Source organism: Hyperolius riggenbachi, chromosome 1 (genome assembly GCF_040937935.1).
Source record: "Hyperolius riggenbachi isolate aHypRig1 chromosome 1, aHypRig1.pri, whole genome shotgun sequence".
Classification (NCBI taxonomy): Eukaryota; Metazoa; Chordata; class Amphibia; order Anura; family Hyperoliidae; genus Hyperolius; species Hyperolius riggenbachi.
Genome location: NC_090646.1, coordinates 660,703,347 through 660,722,302, shown reverse-complemented (window position 1 = coordinate 660,722,302; position 18,956 = coordinate 660,703,347). Strand labels below are relative to the sequence as shown.

Here is an 18,956-nt window from a genome sequence, read left to right as displayed (position 1 = left end):
CCAACCCGAACTGATCCTCCCACCAATGTCTAACCCTGACCCCCAACGGATGCCTAACTGACCTGCCCACCGAAGCCTAACCCTAACCGTACCTGACACAAACCTCCTGATAACCATTCCTTTAACCACTGTACACAAAAAATATTGGGCATCAAAAAAGTTTAGGCATCCTACGGCTTGCTGGCTGGATAGTGTAATGGTTCAGAGCTCTGCCTCTGGCACGGGAGACTTGGGTTCAAGTACCAGCTCTTCCTGTTCAGTAAGCCAGCACCTATTCAGTAGGAGACCTTGGACAAGCCCCCCTAACACTGCTACTCCCTATAGAACACGCTCCTAGTGGCTGCAGCTCTGGCGCTTTGAGTCCTCCAGGAGAAAAGCCCAATATAAATGTTGTGTGTCTTCTCTGTAGCTGCCCATGTTAATATTGGCAATTAAGGGAAATCTGGGGGCAGTAGGCTTCCTGTCAACCCCCCCCCCCCCCCAAATCTCCTTCCACTGTGTAGTTCTTAGCTTACTGGCCTAGGCTGCCATACTAGAAGAAGCCACACACTAATAGAATGAATATCATAGATGAACTGCACCTTATCTGACAACACCCAGATCTCCCAGTTCCACTTCAAACCTGCTCCCGCACTCCATACGGGTGTGCATGCAACGCCCCGACACTCGGGTGGCAGGCAAGCAACGTTTCCCCCTCACTCACCCTGGCTGCTCAGGAAGATTGGCCGACGTCACTCATACAACAAGAGACAAAGCAGAGAGGAAGACAGACTGACAGGAGATGACCTCTCTACAAAGCACAGAAGGGTTAGAAGAAGAGACGACACGATGGTGCAGACACGCAGGACAGCGGCCGGGGCTGCTTACTGGTTTAATACGGGCGTGTAGGCGTTCTTGTCTTCCTCGATGATTGATACAATCAGGGTGATGAGCTTGGGCCAGAAGTCCAGGTTCTTTATACACGGGCCTTGCTCCTCAGGAGGGAGATCCTGCTTCTTGTTCTGGAGGAGGAGAAATAAGTCACCGTCGCTTCTCAGACCTTCAACCATACTAGTCACATGTAGGGATGATCAAAAAGAGGCAAATTCTTCCAAGTTGATGCAAATTTTATGCAAATATATGCATCTTGAAAAAGGACCAACCTGGGTTTAAATTGATTGGTTTATTTTCAAACTGCATATATTGCATAAAAATTTGCATCAACTCAGAAGAACTTGCATCTCTTTGAGATTCAATAGTTTTATCGAATCAGATGAAAACTGGTACTGCAACATGTCCGTCCGATCGATGATTTAAGTGATTTTGGTCCTAAATCGGTTAAAGGCATCAATCGGACATGCTGTAAATATCACAATCGGGTGGGTGCGTGACAGTAACTGCACTCACCTGTCCCGCTATTGCTACTTCGATTCCTCCGCTGTCACCCTCACGTGGCACTAGGCACAGGTGTGTGTGATGTCATGTGGTGCTGCTCAGGGGCAGTGGCGTAGCTAAGGAGTTGTGGGCCCCGATGCAAGTTTAGAATGGGGCCCCCCAAGCACTCTATACATAACCATTAATACGGCGCACCAAAACCTGCCAATGGCAACTACAGTGTCAGAGGTGCAAGAAGGGGATGGGGAACAGTTTGTTAATGATTACCACTATTCAAAGTATCTATAGAAGTGATTATTATGAGCATAGGACCAATAGAGAGCTAATACTGCAGTTGAGGGAGGGCCCTTCGGAGCCCCTCTTGCCCAAGGGCCCCGATGCGGTCGCTACCTCTGCACCCCCTATTGCTACGCCCCTGCTCAGGGGTGACAGTGAAGGAGGCAGGAAGTTGCGGCAGTGGGACGTGTGAGATTTTACATTGCACAGGCACCGGGGGGGGGGGGGGGGGGGGGGGGGCGGCAGGGCACTAAACGTAAGGGCAGGCAACTGGACTCTCGTTAGAGATCTGTTTCTTGGTCGATCTAGCAATGTGATACCTGGGTGTCTGCTGGAGACGGTGTTTGTCAACAGACTCCATTGGTGTATTTTCTTGGGACGTATTGGTGCACGGTGGTGTGATAGAAACTATTGAAACAGTGTTACACTATGTTTCTTTTGTTTTCCGGCTTGTTATGAGGTATGTTTATCAAAGTAGATCAAAGAAAAAAGTATGCGGTTTTTAGGCCTAGTGCGAGTCACCCAGGTATGTAAAAGGTAACTTTTAATATAACAGATAAAAGGTCAAGCATATTAACATCAGTGCAGTTACAGTTCCATCAACACACCAATAAAACAATACAATATACAGCCTAACACGTTTCGCAGCTATTCAGCTACTTCTTCAGGGGCGCAGAATTGGATGTGGACATTTATGAAGGAGGGGATAAAACCAAAGTATTTCTAAACCAAGAAAGCATATATAAACTCCTAGTTGGAGGAACTTGATATTCGAGTGGGACATCAGATATCCAGACCAATCCCTATTTCTATAAGTACCACAAAACATAATGTTACACATTGAAGGAGGGATGAGACTGGAAGCAAAGCACTCGTGTGGGCACAGGATCCAACACTGGACTTCAAGATAGCTTTTAGACGCATCCCACCAGTGACATGAAATGTGTCACTGCAGTCAGACTGCCAGCGAGGGGAGAGAAGGCAAAGGGACATCAGGCTGTAGGCTGTGGAGAGCTGAGGACCATTGATCTGCTGCAGCAGGTAAGCTGATTGGAATGCACACACTTGACACTTTTTTGCAGAATTAAGCTAAATTTACTTTAACCGTTTATTAGTAAATGCATATAAAAAAAGGAAGATGCACTAGGACTGTAAGTTCACAGTAGTTCTTTAAGAAAGCCAGAGACATACCGGGTCAGTCTGGTACTCGCGGCTGTACAGTTCATGGCAGTTGTTGAAGATGTACTCGTAGGTGGAGTTCAGACAGGCCTTGACGCAGTCCCGGACCACCTGGCTGGCACGCGGGGGACTCTGCAGCTCTTGTACCTTATTTGGAAGCAACAGAAGGTTATTTAAAAAGCAGAGCATTTGCGAATCAGATTTTTTTCGCCATGGAATTAGTTTTTGGCATAGACAAGCTCAGCAGTACAATATAGACATACAGTTGTGGTACAGAAAGAGACAATGGTAGCACAAAGGACATCGATAGAGTAAACCGCAGAAATGGTGTATCGGCTGCCAACATGGGTGGGGGCACTAGATCAAGGTGGGAGGGGATGGGGGGGCATAGGTTAAGGATTTGCACAGCTTGAGGAAAGAAGGAGTTTCTGTATCTGGTGGTCTAGGTGGGTAAGGACCTGTAGCAGCGAAAGGACCTGTAAAGAATTAAGGTCATTCACCAAATATCCCATGTGTGCCTATACTGAATGAAGAATACACATTCTGTGTACACTTTCACCGGACGGCGGTGATCGAAAACTACGCCTTGTTTTGATGCTTTTATTCCTGCCAGGGCGTAGATTTCACATCAACACCGTGACACGCTCCCATCACAGTCTCCCTGCCGCAGCTCCCTCGACCTGTAGTCAGCATGACAGCAGAGCCCTGTGAGCCGGTCAGAAGCCGACATCATTGGCTCCTGATCCAGTCATCAATGTAAGCAACTCCCATTGGCTTACAGCAACGGGTGTGCGTCATGGACGGCGGTAGCGATGCACGGTTCATCTTTATGTGCCAGCTTCTGGTACCCAGTGGCCCTTGGGGGGGGGGGGGGGGGGGGAGAGACCACTGGTACTGAAGGGAAGGGGGTTAAGGGAAGGGTCACACTTGCGGCTGCGGAAAACCGGCAGTGTTGTCACATGATGAATAATCCTTCTTAGCTGGCAGCCAGCTGAGAACAGCTGACTTTTCCCCAAACAAAAACGCCTGCTCTCCATTTTTAGCCTTTTCTTTCATACGCAACCACCCCCTCTTCCATGTTTGCTACCTTGGGCAATAAGCACTCCAGGAGTGTGCCTGTGAGGCCTTTCTAGACCTGGCACTGGTATTGGCAATCAGGCTTTATCTATGGCATGCAGCCTGGAATTAGTGGTCACTGCAGGGCTTGGACTTATAGAGCTTCTACAAATAGCCTGATCATTGTAAAGGCCTTTCTGCTCAGTCAGGACAGTAAAGCTCTGTTGGCCGTACTGGAGCAGCGATATGGGAGCGCAGGAGCCGCAGCAGCGTGTGTGGCTGAGCCTGACTTCCATCTCAATAATCCCCCCTCATCTGAATCACTAATCCCTTATCTCCTGCACTCCAGAGGCGCTCATTATGCCACAACACAAAGGGGGTAAGCCGAGCGGCCTCTCTGAAGGTCCCGCGCCGTCTTCCCTCCGGCACGCGGCTGGATCCTCGCTGACGCCTCCAGAACTGTCACACAAGTGAGGAAACTCAAGCTCCGCAGCTGCTGTGTGCATCAGATTGTGTACTCTGTGCGGACAGCCTCCATCAGCTGCAATGTCCTCCTCTGATACAAAAACACAGATTGATCGGGAAAAGAAAGAGCACCTGTACTGCAGGTAACGTGCACCACCATACTGCTAACTCCAAACCACCATAACATGTATGTAAGAGTGCAAGGATCCTCCTCCATTATTCCCCCTGGCTCTGGAGAGTACATTTAAGCACCAGCTCAGGAATCTCGCTCTAATACTTTTCAGCAAGGATGCAGAAAAGCATTTGGCGGCTATAGTAAAAAAACATTCTTCCTGGCATTGGGCTTCAAATATTTGATTCAGATAAGGGTACTGGAAGGCTGCGATGTTTTGTAAACACAGCAGCCATCTGTGAAAGCACGGCATTCTTGGCTCCTTACTGATATACTAGGACATACATGTGATTAAGGCGTTTGGGAAATTTGAGCACAGGGTAAAGCCAAAAAAAAGTCTCCCTCTTCTCCTGCAAAGGTCCCGGCTGCATTAATTACCATTCCCCCTCCAGGCTGTTGTGGACTCGGGGGTAAGACTTATTTCGGCTTCCAACTATTGCTGGTGGGCGAATTATGCTGCTTCATTAAAATTTGGACCCAAATTACTGTCTGAGCGCCGCAATACCTGTAATTCACATTACGGCCTATGTTGGTGTCTGGTGCTCCTAAATTTCTAGTGCCAAGTTGAAACTAGGGACTTGCATGGAAGGTCCCATTAGCAGCAACGAAATCGCAAAAGTTGCATTTGGACTACGTTGATCCATCTACAGCAAAGTCCCTAGAACCCGGCACTGGTGGGGATTGCCTGATACATGTGCTTGCCGCAAAAAAAACCCTCATCTTCCCCTGTGCAGGATAAAATACTAACCGAGCCTCCTGCAACGTTTCTGGTCTTCCTGTAGCTCCTAGCAGCTTTCTGATGTCCTCCCTGTACGGCTCCCGATGTGTCACCTGACCTGCATTGGGTCACGTGACACGCCAGGAGCCGTGCACAGATGCCGGAAAACGGCTAATAGCTACAGGAGGACTAGAAGATGGCGCTCCAGGATTGGTGAGTATTTCATGGCCTGCAAATGCCCCCAAAGCACAGCCCATTATCTCCTCAGGCATGCCGGTTAGATGAGACTTCCTTTTACCTGTGCAGGGGCGTAACAGAAGCCTCTGCAAGGGATGCAGTCACAGGGGGGGGGGGCTTTGGGGGAGAAGCCAGAGGGAGGGCCCCTAGCTCTAGGGCCCTCCAGGGCCATTTTAGGGGCAGGAGGTAGTGCAGTGCAGGAAGGGGAGCAGCAGGCACAAACAGCAGCGGGAAGGGGGGCCCCCGGCTCCCCCGTCACCTCAGGCCACCACCAGCGCTCCCCCCTCCAGGACAGCTGGGGGGGGGGGGGGGCATCCAAAGTTTCACAGGGGGTCCAGTGATTTCTACTTATGCCCCTGTACCAGAGTTCTGGATAATGGGGACTTTCTGTATATACCAAACCTGGATATATACTGCAGGCTGTACCTTCATGCGGAAGAAGGTGATGCTGGTCAGTAGATCCACAGTGGACTTCAGATCCTGCAGGCGGTCCGGGCTGCTGGCCGGGAAATTGTTCTACAAGATAATAAAAATTATAATAATAATAATAATAATAATAAGATAATAATAATCAATAAAGACCTAAAAAAAGCATTTTAGCACAATCATGATGGGGGAAGATTGTGCAATCAAGATTCAATCATCAGTACCTTATGTTGGAAGTATCAACAGGATTATTGCCTTGAACTGCAGTGTGGTAAAACAGCCACAAGATGTCACAAAGTGATGGTGATCTGAATGGGATTGTTATTCCCTGTATTCACTCTGTATCCTCTCTGTTCTATGTAAGCTGCATTACCTGATGGTTGGACAGGGGTTGGACAAAATAATGGAAACACCGAACATTTTGGCATCATAATCTTTGAACATGTTTTTAGCAATCAAAACTTGAAATATGTTAATTTTTTTTGTTTAATATTTTTGTTATTTAATATGTTTGGTTTAAATATCTGTAAAAAACAATTATTTTAATTAAAGTTAGTTATACTTTATACAAATGGCAGATCTCACAGATTTTCAAAGAGGCCAAATTGTTGGTGCTCGTATGGCAGGCGCAACTGTAACAGAAACTGCCCGAATGTTTGGCATTTCAAGAGGTACTGTCTCAAAAGTAATGACTGCCTTTGAAAGAGAAGGAAAAACATCCTGAGCAAAGCACAGTTGTGTCTGAAAGTCGAAGTTGTCTGAGTGAGACCGTTGGACTTTAAATCGAATTGTTAGAAAAGCTTGCAAGACCACGGCTCCTAAAATCACTGCAGAGCTGAATGAACATCTAGAGAACCCAGTTTCCACAAAAGCTGTTCGGCGGGAGATGCACAAATCTGGATTTTATGGAAGAACTGCAATTAGAAAACCTCTGCTCTCAAAGTCAAATGTTTCAAAGCGTTTACAGTGGTGTAAAAACCACCAGAATTGGTCCCTCGAGCAGTGGTAAAATGTAATTTTCTATGACGAATCATCGTTTACCTTATTTCCAATCTCTGGCCGAGTGTACGTTTGGAGACAGCCGAAAGAAGCATTTCATCCAGACTGCCTTCTCCCAACCATAAAACATGGCGGGGGTTCTGTGATGATCTGGGGTGCTATTTCTTGCAAATCCGCCCGGCCAATGATTTCCCTTCATGGAAGAATTAACAGCCGGGACTATTTAGGAATTTTGGGTGACCAAGTTTATCCTATGGTTCAAGAACTGTTTCCGGAGGGGAATGCCATCTTTCAAGATGATCATGCCCAATCCATACAGCTAGAATTGTTAAAGAACGGCACGAGGAACATTCTAATAAAGTTGAGCATTTCATCTGGCCACCACAATCTCCAGACCTCAACATTATTGAGCATTTATGGTCGTTTTTAAAGATTCATATAAGAAGTCGATTTCCATCGCCACAATAGTCTCTAAAAGAACTGGAGGGTGTTTTAACTGAAGAATGGGCTAAAATTCCTTTGGAAACAATTCACTATTTGTATGAATCAATACCTCGGAGAATTGAGGCTGTGATTGCTGCAAAAGGTGGACCTACACCATATTAAAATATCATTTGTTGATTTTCAAGGTGTTTCCATTATTTTGGCCAACCCCTGTATATTATTTATCTCTGCACATTTTCTTCAGTAAAGAGTTCTATCTTGTTATATTGGGTGCCTATCTGCATGTAAAAGTACACTAAGCTCCAACACCTTAAAGGGAGCCTGCAGCGAAAGAGCTATGTATTTAATTTGAAATAATGCCAGTTGCCTGGCAGCCCTGCTGATCTCTTGGGCATTGGTTGTGTCTGCAAACACCTGAGACAAGCATGCAGCTAATCCGGTCACACTTCAGTCTGAGCATCTACATGCCTGTTCAGGGGCTATGGCTAAAAGTATTAGAGGCAGAGGATCAGCAGGACAGCCAGGCAATGTGCATTGTTGAAAAAATAAATATGGCAGCCTCCATATCCATCTCACTTCAGGTGTCCTTCAAAACTATTGCTTAAAGGAGAGTTTAATAAAGATGGTCAATTAAATGCTAATAATTTTGGCTTACATGCAAAATATATGAAGCTTGGAATGGGCCAATCAAAATTGTCAAGAAGTGCACTGCAGAACCATCCACGTGAACCGAGCCTTAAAGTGAACCTCCGGACTAAAAATCTACTCAGCAGAACTGAAAAGGCTTGGTGTTTCAGTTTCACAGCATCAGAACTTTGTTTTTCTTACCAAAGCATCATTTTTAGCTGTATTTTTAGCTAAGCTCCACCCATCAAAGAAAACTGCCCGGGCTTTTTTCCCCTGATGCTGTGCAGAGCATGATGGGATTTCCTATGTTGTTATTCACGTTGCCTAGCAACTGGGAGGGGTGATCAGGACACAGGACAGTTGGGACTGTGTCTCATGCTCCCTGTCACCTCCTTTCAACCAAAAAGATGGCTGCCCCAATGAAATCACAGACATTTGCCTGTTCTTTTAAAACAGGACGGGTAAGCGATTATATTACCTATCTATTTTAATTAACATAACTAATGTAACTTAATGACAGTATGTTTGTTTAGGCTGGAATTCCTCTTTAAGATGTTAATTCAACATTTCATTAATCATTTTGCCCTTTGGGGTTTTTTCTATATTAATTTCCTATCTGAGTGACAGCTGTCAAGAAGATGTATACAAAAATATTCTAAGCAGTGACAAAAATACTTATGGTGGTAAACAAAACGAAACAAAACCCCTACTTTTTACAACCATGAAAGAGGTCATCAGAGCCAAAGTTGTGCAAAGGTATTATTGCTGTTTCCATGTTTCTGGCCACCGACACGAACGCAAAATAAAAGGTTTTAGCATCGCCTTGTTTCTCTCCGCAACGCACACAAGTGTTGATAAACATTTACGGCCAAATCTTTTGGATTCTGGTGCAGAACAGATGGTGGGTGTCTCATTATTTATTGTGGAGACAGATTGGAGGCGGCGTAACGTGCGTGATTGCCAAGAAGCATTCCGTATGGCGAGCTGGACTCGCACGGGCCCAGCACCGCCGCCACAGGTGGAGATGGAGGTGGTGGAGCAGAGGCAGCGCCGCCACAGGTGGAGATGGAAATGTTGTCAGCAGAGGCGGCGCTGCCACAAAGGCCAATGTCACACAAGAAGGTGACGGCTGTATCAGGCCACCTCTTCTCGCCCTCTGCTGCACCAATCAGGCAGGAGGATTGCGGCCACATTGTATAGACACATACGCACACTTCCTGTGCAGGAGAGGCAGGAAGAAAGCCAGGCTGGCATCCCTACAGCCCGGGAAAGCTAAACCTCATGCCATCCAATGCTGCAGGGGATTGGCTCTACCTAACCCTATGGATAAACCTACAGATTTAACAATGACTACAGTGTTAGAAAGTAGGGATTACTTTCAGCACAGCTAGCTTAAAGAGACACGAAGCAAAAAAAAAAAAAAAATATGATATAATGAATTGGTTGTGCAGTACGGATAATAATTACTAGAACATTAGTAGCAGAGAAAATATTCTCATATTTTTATTTTCAGTTATATAGTGTTTTTTATAACATTGCATCATTCTCTAATATTTGCAGTTTACACACTACTCAGGATTCTAAATTATTTTACAGAGCAGGCAGGTGAACTATTGACCTGTCCTCTGGAGAGAAAAAGAAAATACAGTGGCTAACAGTTGAGATAACTAGCTTCAGAAGACAGAGCTCTCTGCAACTTTGAAAGTCATGGAGCTCAATGGCTCTTTTGCATAGATAACAACTGGAGTTTCCTAATGCTTCCTGTACCGGAAACAATATTAGACTTATGTCTCTGCTCCTAATGTTTTATTTCTTAGCTGTACTACACATACAAATCATTATATCAATGTTTGTTTGTTTTTTGCTTCAGTGTCTCTTTAAAGGGAGCTGTGAGGAAGAGGAAGATGAAGCGGTCATTACTACCTGCTTTAAGTCAGTGGCCTGGTTTTCATGCTGATCTTTTGGCTTAGGTCTTAAAGGGAACCTGAGATGAAAGTCATATGGAGCCTGCCATATTTATTTCCTGTAAAACAATACCAGTTGCCTGTCAGCCCTGTTGATTTCTTTGACTGCAGAAGTGTCTGAATCACACACCTGAAAACAAGCGTGCAGCAGATCCAGTCACACTTCATTCAGAGCACCTGATCTGCATGCTTGTTCAGGGTCTATGGCTGAAAGTATTGGAGGCAGAGGATCAGCAGGACAGCCAGGCAATCAGCATTGTTTAAAAGTAAATAAATATGTCTGCCTCCATATCTTTCTCACCTCATGTTCCCTTTAAAGTCCCTACCTACAGAAATGTTTTCCTAGATATGTCCAGCACTAAAGCAACAAACCTTGTTTTTGTCTCTGTAACCGACATTGTCTGGTAACAAATAACGTTGAAAGTTCCAGGTCAGGAGGCCAGTCTCCAGCCACTTCCTGCCCCACAGACCACCTGTGCCATAGACTACAGTCCTCTCAGACAGATTCTGTCTGTGCCAATGAGTCATGTAATCCAATCAGCAGCAAGCCCACCTAGGGCCTGGATGAGACTACCCACCCTCTGGTGCTTCTAGCCATGTGATCAAAATTTAGGGCTGAGACCCACTATAAACTGCAAATGCAAATCTCAATCACTCGGCGCTTTTTGTTGTAGCAGCATTCTCCAGTGATTTCTGGTGATTTTAAGGCCTGGAACCCACTAGCAGTGTGCATAGCTGCCAACTGTCCCTCTTTTGGAGGGACAGTCCCTCTGTCCCGTTTCTTCCTCATTTGGTCCTCTTTCAGGACTGATGTATAGATTTATGTAAATATATGTATTTTTCTCCTTTAAAATGCGTTCGACTCTAAACTTTATTCCCATCATTTAAAGTGATATATTTCTTATTTTCAACTGGTAAAATGAAGAAAAATGAACCAGGATAGAAAGGACCAATGGGGTTTGAATTATACAAATATCTTTCCTATGAAATCTTTATGGTGTGCGTGACAAGGGGTGTGTCGGGGGCGTGGCTTATTTGTCCCTCTTTCTTATCTCAAAAAAGTTGGGAGGTATGGCTTGGTGATTGCTGGTGAGTGGCAAAGCTCTACGACAGCGGAACGCTATGAGGGTGGTTACGGTAAACAGGCTGCAGAATTTTTGTAGCAATCGCACTGAAGGCATGAAGGGCCGCATCACCTTTTCTCTGGGAATCACAATAAAATCACAGAATCGCCGACATTTTGCTATAAATCACTAAGCGCCACCAGCGGGTCCCATAAAAAAATCTCTTTTGGATTTAATGATAGTGATTTGTACAGCGATTGCAGTTTCCTTTTATTAATGGTTCTGGGTAGTAATACCAATACAAAATTGCTTCGCACAGTGACTGTACTCCAAAACTGCTGGGGCACAGCACTTTTGTAATTGAAACAGCTCCTGTGGGTTCCAGCCCTCAAGGCCGGTTCTAGGTACAATGGAGCCTCCAGGCAAAATTACCCTAGGAGCCCCCCTGACGGACCCTTCCCAAAGCTGCTTTAGGGGCTGCTGACACCCCCAGGTAACCCTGCAACTCTATTTTGGTCCATGGTGCCCCTTCCGTAGCAACCCGCCTGTTCCGATTGGTGTGCCCTCCTACATATGTCTGTTGCTCCATGCACTCTGGTCTTCATTCTCATGGGGGAACCTTTCCTCTGTGACCGGGCACATGTTATAATGTATAGCGTGCGTCATGAAAGAGAGGCCCCACTACAAGGAGGAAAATGGGAGTGCATGGAGCCACGGACATATGGGGACAGACAAGACACAGAACATTTGTACCGAGCTATTCTCCTGGTGGACTCAAAGCGCCAGAGCTGCAGCCACTAGGACACGCTCTATAGGCAGTAGCAGTGTTAGGGAGACTTGCCCAAGGTCTCCTACTGAATAGGTGCTGGCTTACTGAACAGGCAGAGCCGAGATTTGAAACCAGGTCTCCTGTGTCAGCGGACAAGCCCTTAACCTGTACGCTATCCAGCCATGGTGCAGGAGCCCCCGAGGTCAAGATGAAGTGCGAGGGGGGGGCCTTGGGAGACCTAGATGGCCTGGCAGCATTTGGGGGCTCTGGGTCATTTGCCCAGTTTGCCCCATGGTAGTGCCGGCCCTGCCTGCCCTAAATGTCAGGATTTAAGTTCTCCAGAAGTCACTTCCTTTCACCCAAGAAACGAAAAAATTTTAGCTTTCTGAGTACTTTGCTAATAGATGGCATTTTTAGATCTAGTCCCAGAAAGACTTACAATTACACGATGCGAACCTGTAAGGGCACAACGCAGCAGTGAACTTGTGATGAACTGCCCCTCCCTCCCCAGTTATAAATGGACCGAGCCGCCACCAGCCTCTTATTTTTGGCTTTTCGGGGAGCCATTATCATCACTTGAAAGTGCTTTTTATACTTTTTGTCGTCTGGAGTTGATCTGTGAATGAGGAGGCTGATTCTCCATCAGGAAGCACAATGAAGCCATATGTCAGGTTATAGAGAGCTTGAAATAACTGGAGTCTGTGTAATTGTTCTATCCTGCCGCGGCACAGGTGGCGGATGTAATGTACGCGCAGTACAGTACGCGTTACTATATAATCACCTGTTCCTTTCCCTATCACTTCCTCCAAGTGCCATTGTTTGCGCTGCTTGTGCCTCTTTCTTCAAGACACCGTTAATTACGCGGCCATTGTTTCACCGCCAGATGGGGGAAGCGGCGCGTTGTGCGCTCGCAGCCTGCAATCACCTTTTTTATCATTTTATTTTTCATTATTTCTGGTCTGTAGCTATTTCTGAACTCACCCTGTACATGGACAGATCGATCCGCAGGGAATTGTGCAGCTGATCCAGAAGCTTCACAAAGCGTTCTTTCTGCAGAGACAGAAAAGAGAGACAAAACACGCAGAGTTTAAAGAGGAAGAAAAAATGATTTTTGGCTTCAAAGGCTTTTCTTTAAGTTTCCGAACAGGAATTGGAACACATGTGGCTTATTCCCGCCCAACGCAGGGGGCAAATGGAACAACGAGCGGCATAAAGGAGGGGGACTGAGACACAAAAGGAAGGACAACTTACTGGAAGACGGATAACAAACAAACAGAGGGGACTACGTGACCAGATTACATAGAACTAGTCAGGGCTTTTCCCACCAAACATCGTCAACAGAGCCTACATAATACGAAACACCCAGCTCGCCTTCTGAGTCTGTACCAGTCAATTCGTAACGATCAAAGATTCTACAGTAATTCCATGAAACAGAAATGTTTACCTGCTTGTGGACCGTCAGGCTCTGGCCCCTTAAATGGACACTTAAGTCCCAAAAAAAAATGAGTTTTACTCACCTGGGGCTTCCAATAGCCCCCTGCAGCTGTCCGGTGCCCTCGCCGTCTCCCTCCGATCCTCCTGGGCCCGCCGGCAGCCACTTCCTGTTTCGGTGACAGGAGCTGACAGGCTGGGGACGCGAGTGATTCTTTGCGTTCCTGGCCACAATAGCACCATCTATGCTGCTATAGCATTTATCATATACCATATAGCAGCAGCATAAAGGGTGCTAATGTGTCTGGGAACGCGAAAAATCACTCGCGTCCCCAGCCTGTCAGCTCCTGTCACCGAAACAGGAAGTGGCTGCCGGCGGGGCCAGGAGGATCGGAGGGAGACGGCGGAGGGCACCGGACAGCTGCAGGGGGCTATTGGATGCCCTAGGTGAGTAAAACTCATTTTATTTTTTTTACTTAAGTGTCCCTTTAAGGACAAGAGCCCCTTTTTTTTTTTTTTTTTAGCTTTGTGACCACTGTGATTGGCTCACAGTGATCACAAGATCATGAGCCAATGAGGGGAGAGAGAAGGAGAATAATGATAGTGAGAAGAAGATGATGAGGAGAGGAAGAAAGAAGAAGATGAGGAGAGGGAGAAGGGAGTAGATGAGGAGAGGGAGAAGATAAGGAGAAGGAAGAAGATGAAGAGAGGGATAAGGAAGAAGATGAAGAGAGGGATAAGGAAGAAGATGAAGAGAGGGATAAGGAAGAAGATGAGGAGAGGGATAAAGAAGAAGATGAGGAGAGGAAGAAAGAAGAAGATGAGGGGAGGGAGAAGGAAAAGGACGAGGAGAGGGAGAAGGAAGTAGATGAGGAGAGGGAGAAGGAAGAAGATGAGGGGAGGGAGAAGGAAGTAGATGAGGGGAGGGAGAAGGAAGTAGATGAGGAGAGGGAGAAGGAAGAAGATAAGGAGAGGGAGAAGGAAAAGGACGAGGAGAGGGAGAAGGAAGAAGATGAGGAGAGGGAGAAGGAAGTAGATGAGGAGAGGGAAGAAGATGTGGAGAGGGAAGAAGATGTGGAGAGGGAAAAAGATGAAAATAAGGAGAGGGAGAAGAAAGAAGAAGATGAGTAGAGGGAGAAGGAAGAAGATGAGTAGAGGGAGAAGAAAGAAGATGAGGAGAGGGATAAGGAAGAAGATGATGAGGGGAGGGAGAAGGAAGAAAATAAGGAGAGGGAGAAGGAAGATGATGAGGAGAGGGAGAAAGATGAAAATGAGGAGAGGGGGAAGGAAGAAGAAGACGACAAGAGGGAATAAGAAAAAAGAAGATGAGAGAAAGAAGGACGAAGAGAAAAGGAAGAGGATAGAAGGAGAATAGAGGGAGCCAGAAGATGAACAGTCAGAGAAGGAAGAAGAAAAAGGGGGGAAGAAGTTAAAGAAGATGTAGAGATGAAGAAGGCAGAAGCAGAGAGGAAAGAGAAAGAAGATGAAGAAGGGCAGAATGAAGAAGAGAAAGAAAGCAGGAAGATGAAGTGGAGGAAGAGTACGAAGTAGTACAAGAATTGGGGGAGAAAGGCTGAGGAATAGTCAGAGGGTGAGGAAGAAGAAAAGCTAAGTGAGAGGGAAAAGAAGGAAAAAAAAAGAGGATGGAAAGGATGGGGGTGGAGAGAGACGAGGACAGAATACTTACTCCAAAGTTAGAGGCAGAGAAGCGGTCAGAAGCTGACACGTTGGTGGAGGCAGTGGTGTGGGCATAGTAGGCATTGATGTTGGCGAGTAAGGTGCTCATGACGGCCGGGACCCCGGGGCACATGTACTTCGAGGACAAACAAGCAAAGTGCCTGGGGGACAAAACAATAAGGTCACAGCTGTCATCAGGGAGAAGGCATAGTCAATGAGATGCTAATCATTTCAATTTCATAAACATTTCATGGTAATTTTATGCAAATGTCAGCGGCATGGAAACAGAACCATTAAACGCAACAGCCAATCTGAACATTTTATACAGAACCCAAAAATCTGAAAATAATCTTGCTTAGAGTAATAATAGATCACCTGTCCCGGCGGCTGCTTCTCGCAGGAATCATCACCTTAGAATACGCCGAAATGTCACCAACATTTACCGGGCTCAGCTAATTGCCCTCATCACTTAAAGGTTAATCAGCTGCTTCAAGGGATTCAGCTGGTAATAAAAAACCTTTTCTGCAGAAATGTCAGGGAGGCAGGTGAAGGACGCCGATGACACGCTGTCTATTGTGCAGCGCTCACGCAGTCACGACGAGCGGGATGATGGGCCGAGGTCCGCCTGCCGCGGTCAGCACACGCCGTTATCGCTCGCGGGAGACGAAATATCTCAAATGTCCCAGTTCTGCAGGATGAGCGCTGAACATCAGCAACCCACAGCTATTATCCCCTTCCAGGAAAACACAGGATTCTAATGATGATTATTGACCGCCTGCTGTCGCCGCAAATTACGTCGCACTTCTGAAAAACACGTTTCTGCATAGCGGCACGTTTTCGCAGGAAACTGGGAGATAGACCGGAATCAATTTCTCCCATATGAATTCTACTGATGGAAAAACTTTACAAGCATGTGATTGTTTTTTAAGCATTTGATTGGTCGACAAAACTAGCAACCGGGAGCCATCCGTGTGAGCCAGCCCTTGGTTTCCTGGTGCCTAGCTAGTATTACCTATCAGCCACTGGAAGTGAGACGTTGCGTCACTTGAGTTCTACCTCCCATGTGGACTTCTTTGTGTTGATGTGTCACCTTCACCAGTTACCTTACCCTAACCTGTTTTTACGTGTAGTGCCCAAAGCTGACTGGCTTGTGTGCTGGAGATTATTGTCCTATTGCACGACCCAGTTTTGGCCAAGCTTTATCTGTTGAACGAATCACATTTGACTGTATACTTTGGTGAAGAATCAATGACTACAAGATGCCACAGTCCTGTGCCTGTAAAACCAGTTAAAAACAACAACCCTCCACCACCGTACTTTACAGTTTGCTTGAGCTGTTTCGTTGTGTTGTGTGTAATTTTTGCCAAATGTGGAGCAAGACATTATGGCCAATCATCTCCATTTTGATCCTGTCTATCCAAAGAACATTGTTCTAGAAATCACAGGGTTTGCTCAGATACATCTTTGAAAACCTAAGCCGTGCATCAATGTTCATTTTCGTTTCACCAGAAGGGAGTTGGGATAACAAGACAAAAATATGACTAACTTCTGATGGAATGATGGAAATCCTCATCATTTGCCCCTTTTACTCGCAGTGGAGCATAGGGGATCCGTGAAGATTCTCTATTCACATCTGCTTGTTGCCATTCTCTTGATCTTGCTCCAGGTTTTCTGCAACTTTCTAATTTCCTCTTCCACTGACCTTCTCCATGTTTGTTGAGGCCGCCCCCTTCGTCTTGTTTGGTATGGATTCCATTTTAGAGCTCTGTTTTCTATAGATTCCTCTCCATTATTGGATGTGTGGCCTACCCAACCCCACCTAATTACCAGCAGCCGCTGGAGAGATACGTAGAGGGCGCACTTCTCTTACGTTAGACTGGAAATGGAAATCCGCACCACCTCTCTGGATACATTTTGTTTTAATCGATTACAAAAAGACATACACGTTAAAAAGAACCACAGAGCAAGACAGCCCACCGGGCAACATGAAGATGGGCAGGAGCCCGAAACAGTGGATGTCTTGCCCTGTGGCTCTTTGTAACATGTATGTCTTTTTGTAATCAAGAAAACAAGATTTATCCAGAGAGGTGGTGCGGATTTTCATTTGCTGATCTACATTGAAGTCCCTGTCGTATCCGGGGAAGTTTTCTGCACTCCTCCCCCCCTTTTCTCAGGAGGACAACCAAAGAGTGCTACTTGATCTATTTAAAGTCAAACTGGCTCCGACTGACAGAAGTGCAGGACCCGGTACCGGAGCTGCAGACAGCAGAGGGCGGATGCGCGGGAGCAATCCGAGCGGATGGGGCTGGAGGAAGCTCCAGGTTTGTATAATTTTTCCTGGTGGGGGCTGCAGTGTGAGCGGTGGGTGGAAGATATCTCAGGGAAAGAGGGGGCGTGACTCTTCTCCTCTGCAGGGTCTGGCGGGGGCTGCAGTGTGAGCGGATATCTCAGTGGAAGAGGGGGAGTGATCCTTCTCCTCTGCAGGGTCTGGCGGGGGCTGCAGTGTGAGCGGATATCTCAGGGGAAGAGGGGCAGTGACCCTTCCCCTCTGCAGGGTCTGGCGGGGGCTGCATTGTGAGAGGTTATCTCAGGGGAAGAGGGGGAGTGACCCTTCTCTGCAGGGTCTGGCGGGGGCTGCAGTGAACGGATATCTCAGGGCAAGAGGGGGAGTGACTCTTCTCCTCTGCTGGGTCTGGCGGGGGCTGCAGTGAGCGGATATCTCAGGGGAAGAGGGGGAGTGACCCTTCTCCTCTGCGTGGTCTGGCGGGGGCTGCAGTGTGAGAGGATATCTCAGGGGAAGAGGGGGAGTGACCCTTCTCCTCTGCGGGGTCTGGCGGGGGCTGCAGTGAGCGTATATCTCAGGGGAAGAGGGGGAGTGACCCTTCCCCTCTGCGGGGTCTGGTGGGGGCTGCAGTGAGCGGATATCTCAGGGGAAGAGGGGGAGTGACCCTTCTTTGCGTGGTCTGGCGGGGGCTGCAGTGAGCGGATAACTCAGGGGAAGAGGGGGAGTGACTCTTCTCCTCTGCGTGGTCTGGTGAGGGCTGCAGTGTGAGCCTATTTCTCAGGGGAAGAGGGGGAGTGCTGCGTGTTTAGCCAGCTGCCCCGTATAGCTGACAGTCAGAGTGCCCCCGCGATACAGACGAGGTGGCTGCTCCAGCACAGAAGAGTACAGCTAATGAGAGGAGCTATTTCTGTCTCTCTCCGGCTGGGAAGACACACGGCGTTCCGTGATTCACCCACTTCTGCAGACAATCCTGACACGGAACTACACAGGAGACTGACAGATCTAATCTGTTCCTGTGGCTGGGATGTAAATGATACAAGAAACCAGGCGAGGAAGATAATAGCAATCACAGCAATCACAACATCCCACCTCTTATCAAACACTATCACATCATCGCATCTCCTCGCTGTCACAAGGAGAACTGTACCATTTAATGAGATAAGGAGGAATGCAGAGATCCAAGAAGATCCTTCACATACACTCATCACCCTCCTGTTACTGGGATAATTTTGCAACATTTTTCAAAAATAGTCAAACTTACCAATACTTTAATTTTTTTTTTTTTAAATATCTGAATGAGGTCAACAAGCCTGACTGCTCTCTGCAGCACCAACTGCCTGTGTGACAGAGGACTACAACCCCCATCCTCTCGAGGTTTTATTATTATTATTTAGTATTTATACAGCACTGACATCTTCTGCACCACTTTAGAGTATGGATTAGATTGTGAGCTCCTCTGAGGACAGTCAGTGACATAACTATGTACTCTGTAATGTGCTGCAGAAGATGTCAGTGCTATATAAATACATAATAATAATAATATGGTAGGACATTAGACTGACTATGGTTGGATTACATTGTGAGCTCCTCTGAGGCCAGTCAGTGACATGATTATGTACTCTGTAATGTGCTGCAGGAGATGTCAGTGCTATATAAATACATAATAATAATATGGTAGGACATTAGACTATGACTATGGTAGGATTAGAGTGTGAGTTCCTCTGAGGACAGTCAGTGACATGACTATGTACTCTGTAAAGTGCTGCAGAAGATGTCAGTGCTATATAAATACAT

The 18,956-nt window shown here is 46.7% G+C and overlaps 1 protein-coding gene across 15 annotated transcripts in view; it reads right to left on the bottom strand.

The window, feature by feature from the left end:
* The window catches only part of UNC13B (unc-13 homolog B), a 540,439-nt gene that overhangs the window by 81,853 nt on the left and 439,630 nt on the right, over positions 1-18,956 (bottom strand). For all 15 annotated transcript variants that reach the window (XM_068252311.1, XM_068252316.1, XM_068252301.1 and 12 more), the window contains 5 exons: positions 14,889-15,039; positions 12,752-12,820; positions 5,904-5,993; positions 2,842-2,976; positions 868-1,001 (listed from right to left, as the gene is read on the bottom strand). In XM_068252311.1, the coding sequence (XP_068108412.1) occupies positions 868-1,001; positions 2,842-2,976; positions 5,904-5,993; positions 12,752-12,820; positions 14,889-15,039 (579 nt within the window). The remainder of the gene's footprint in view (positions 1-867; positions 1,002-2,841; positions 2,977-5,903; positions 5,994-12,751; positions 12,821-14,888; positions 15,040-18,956) is intronic.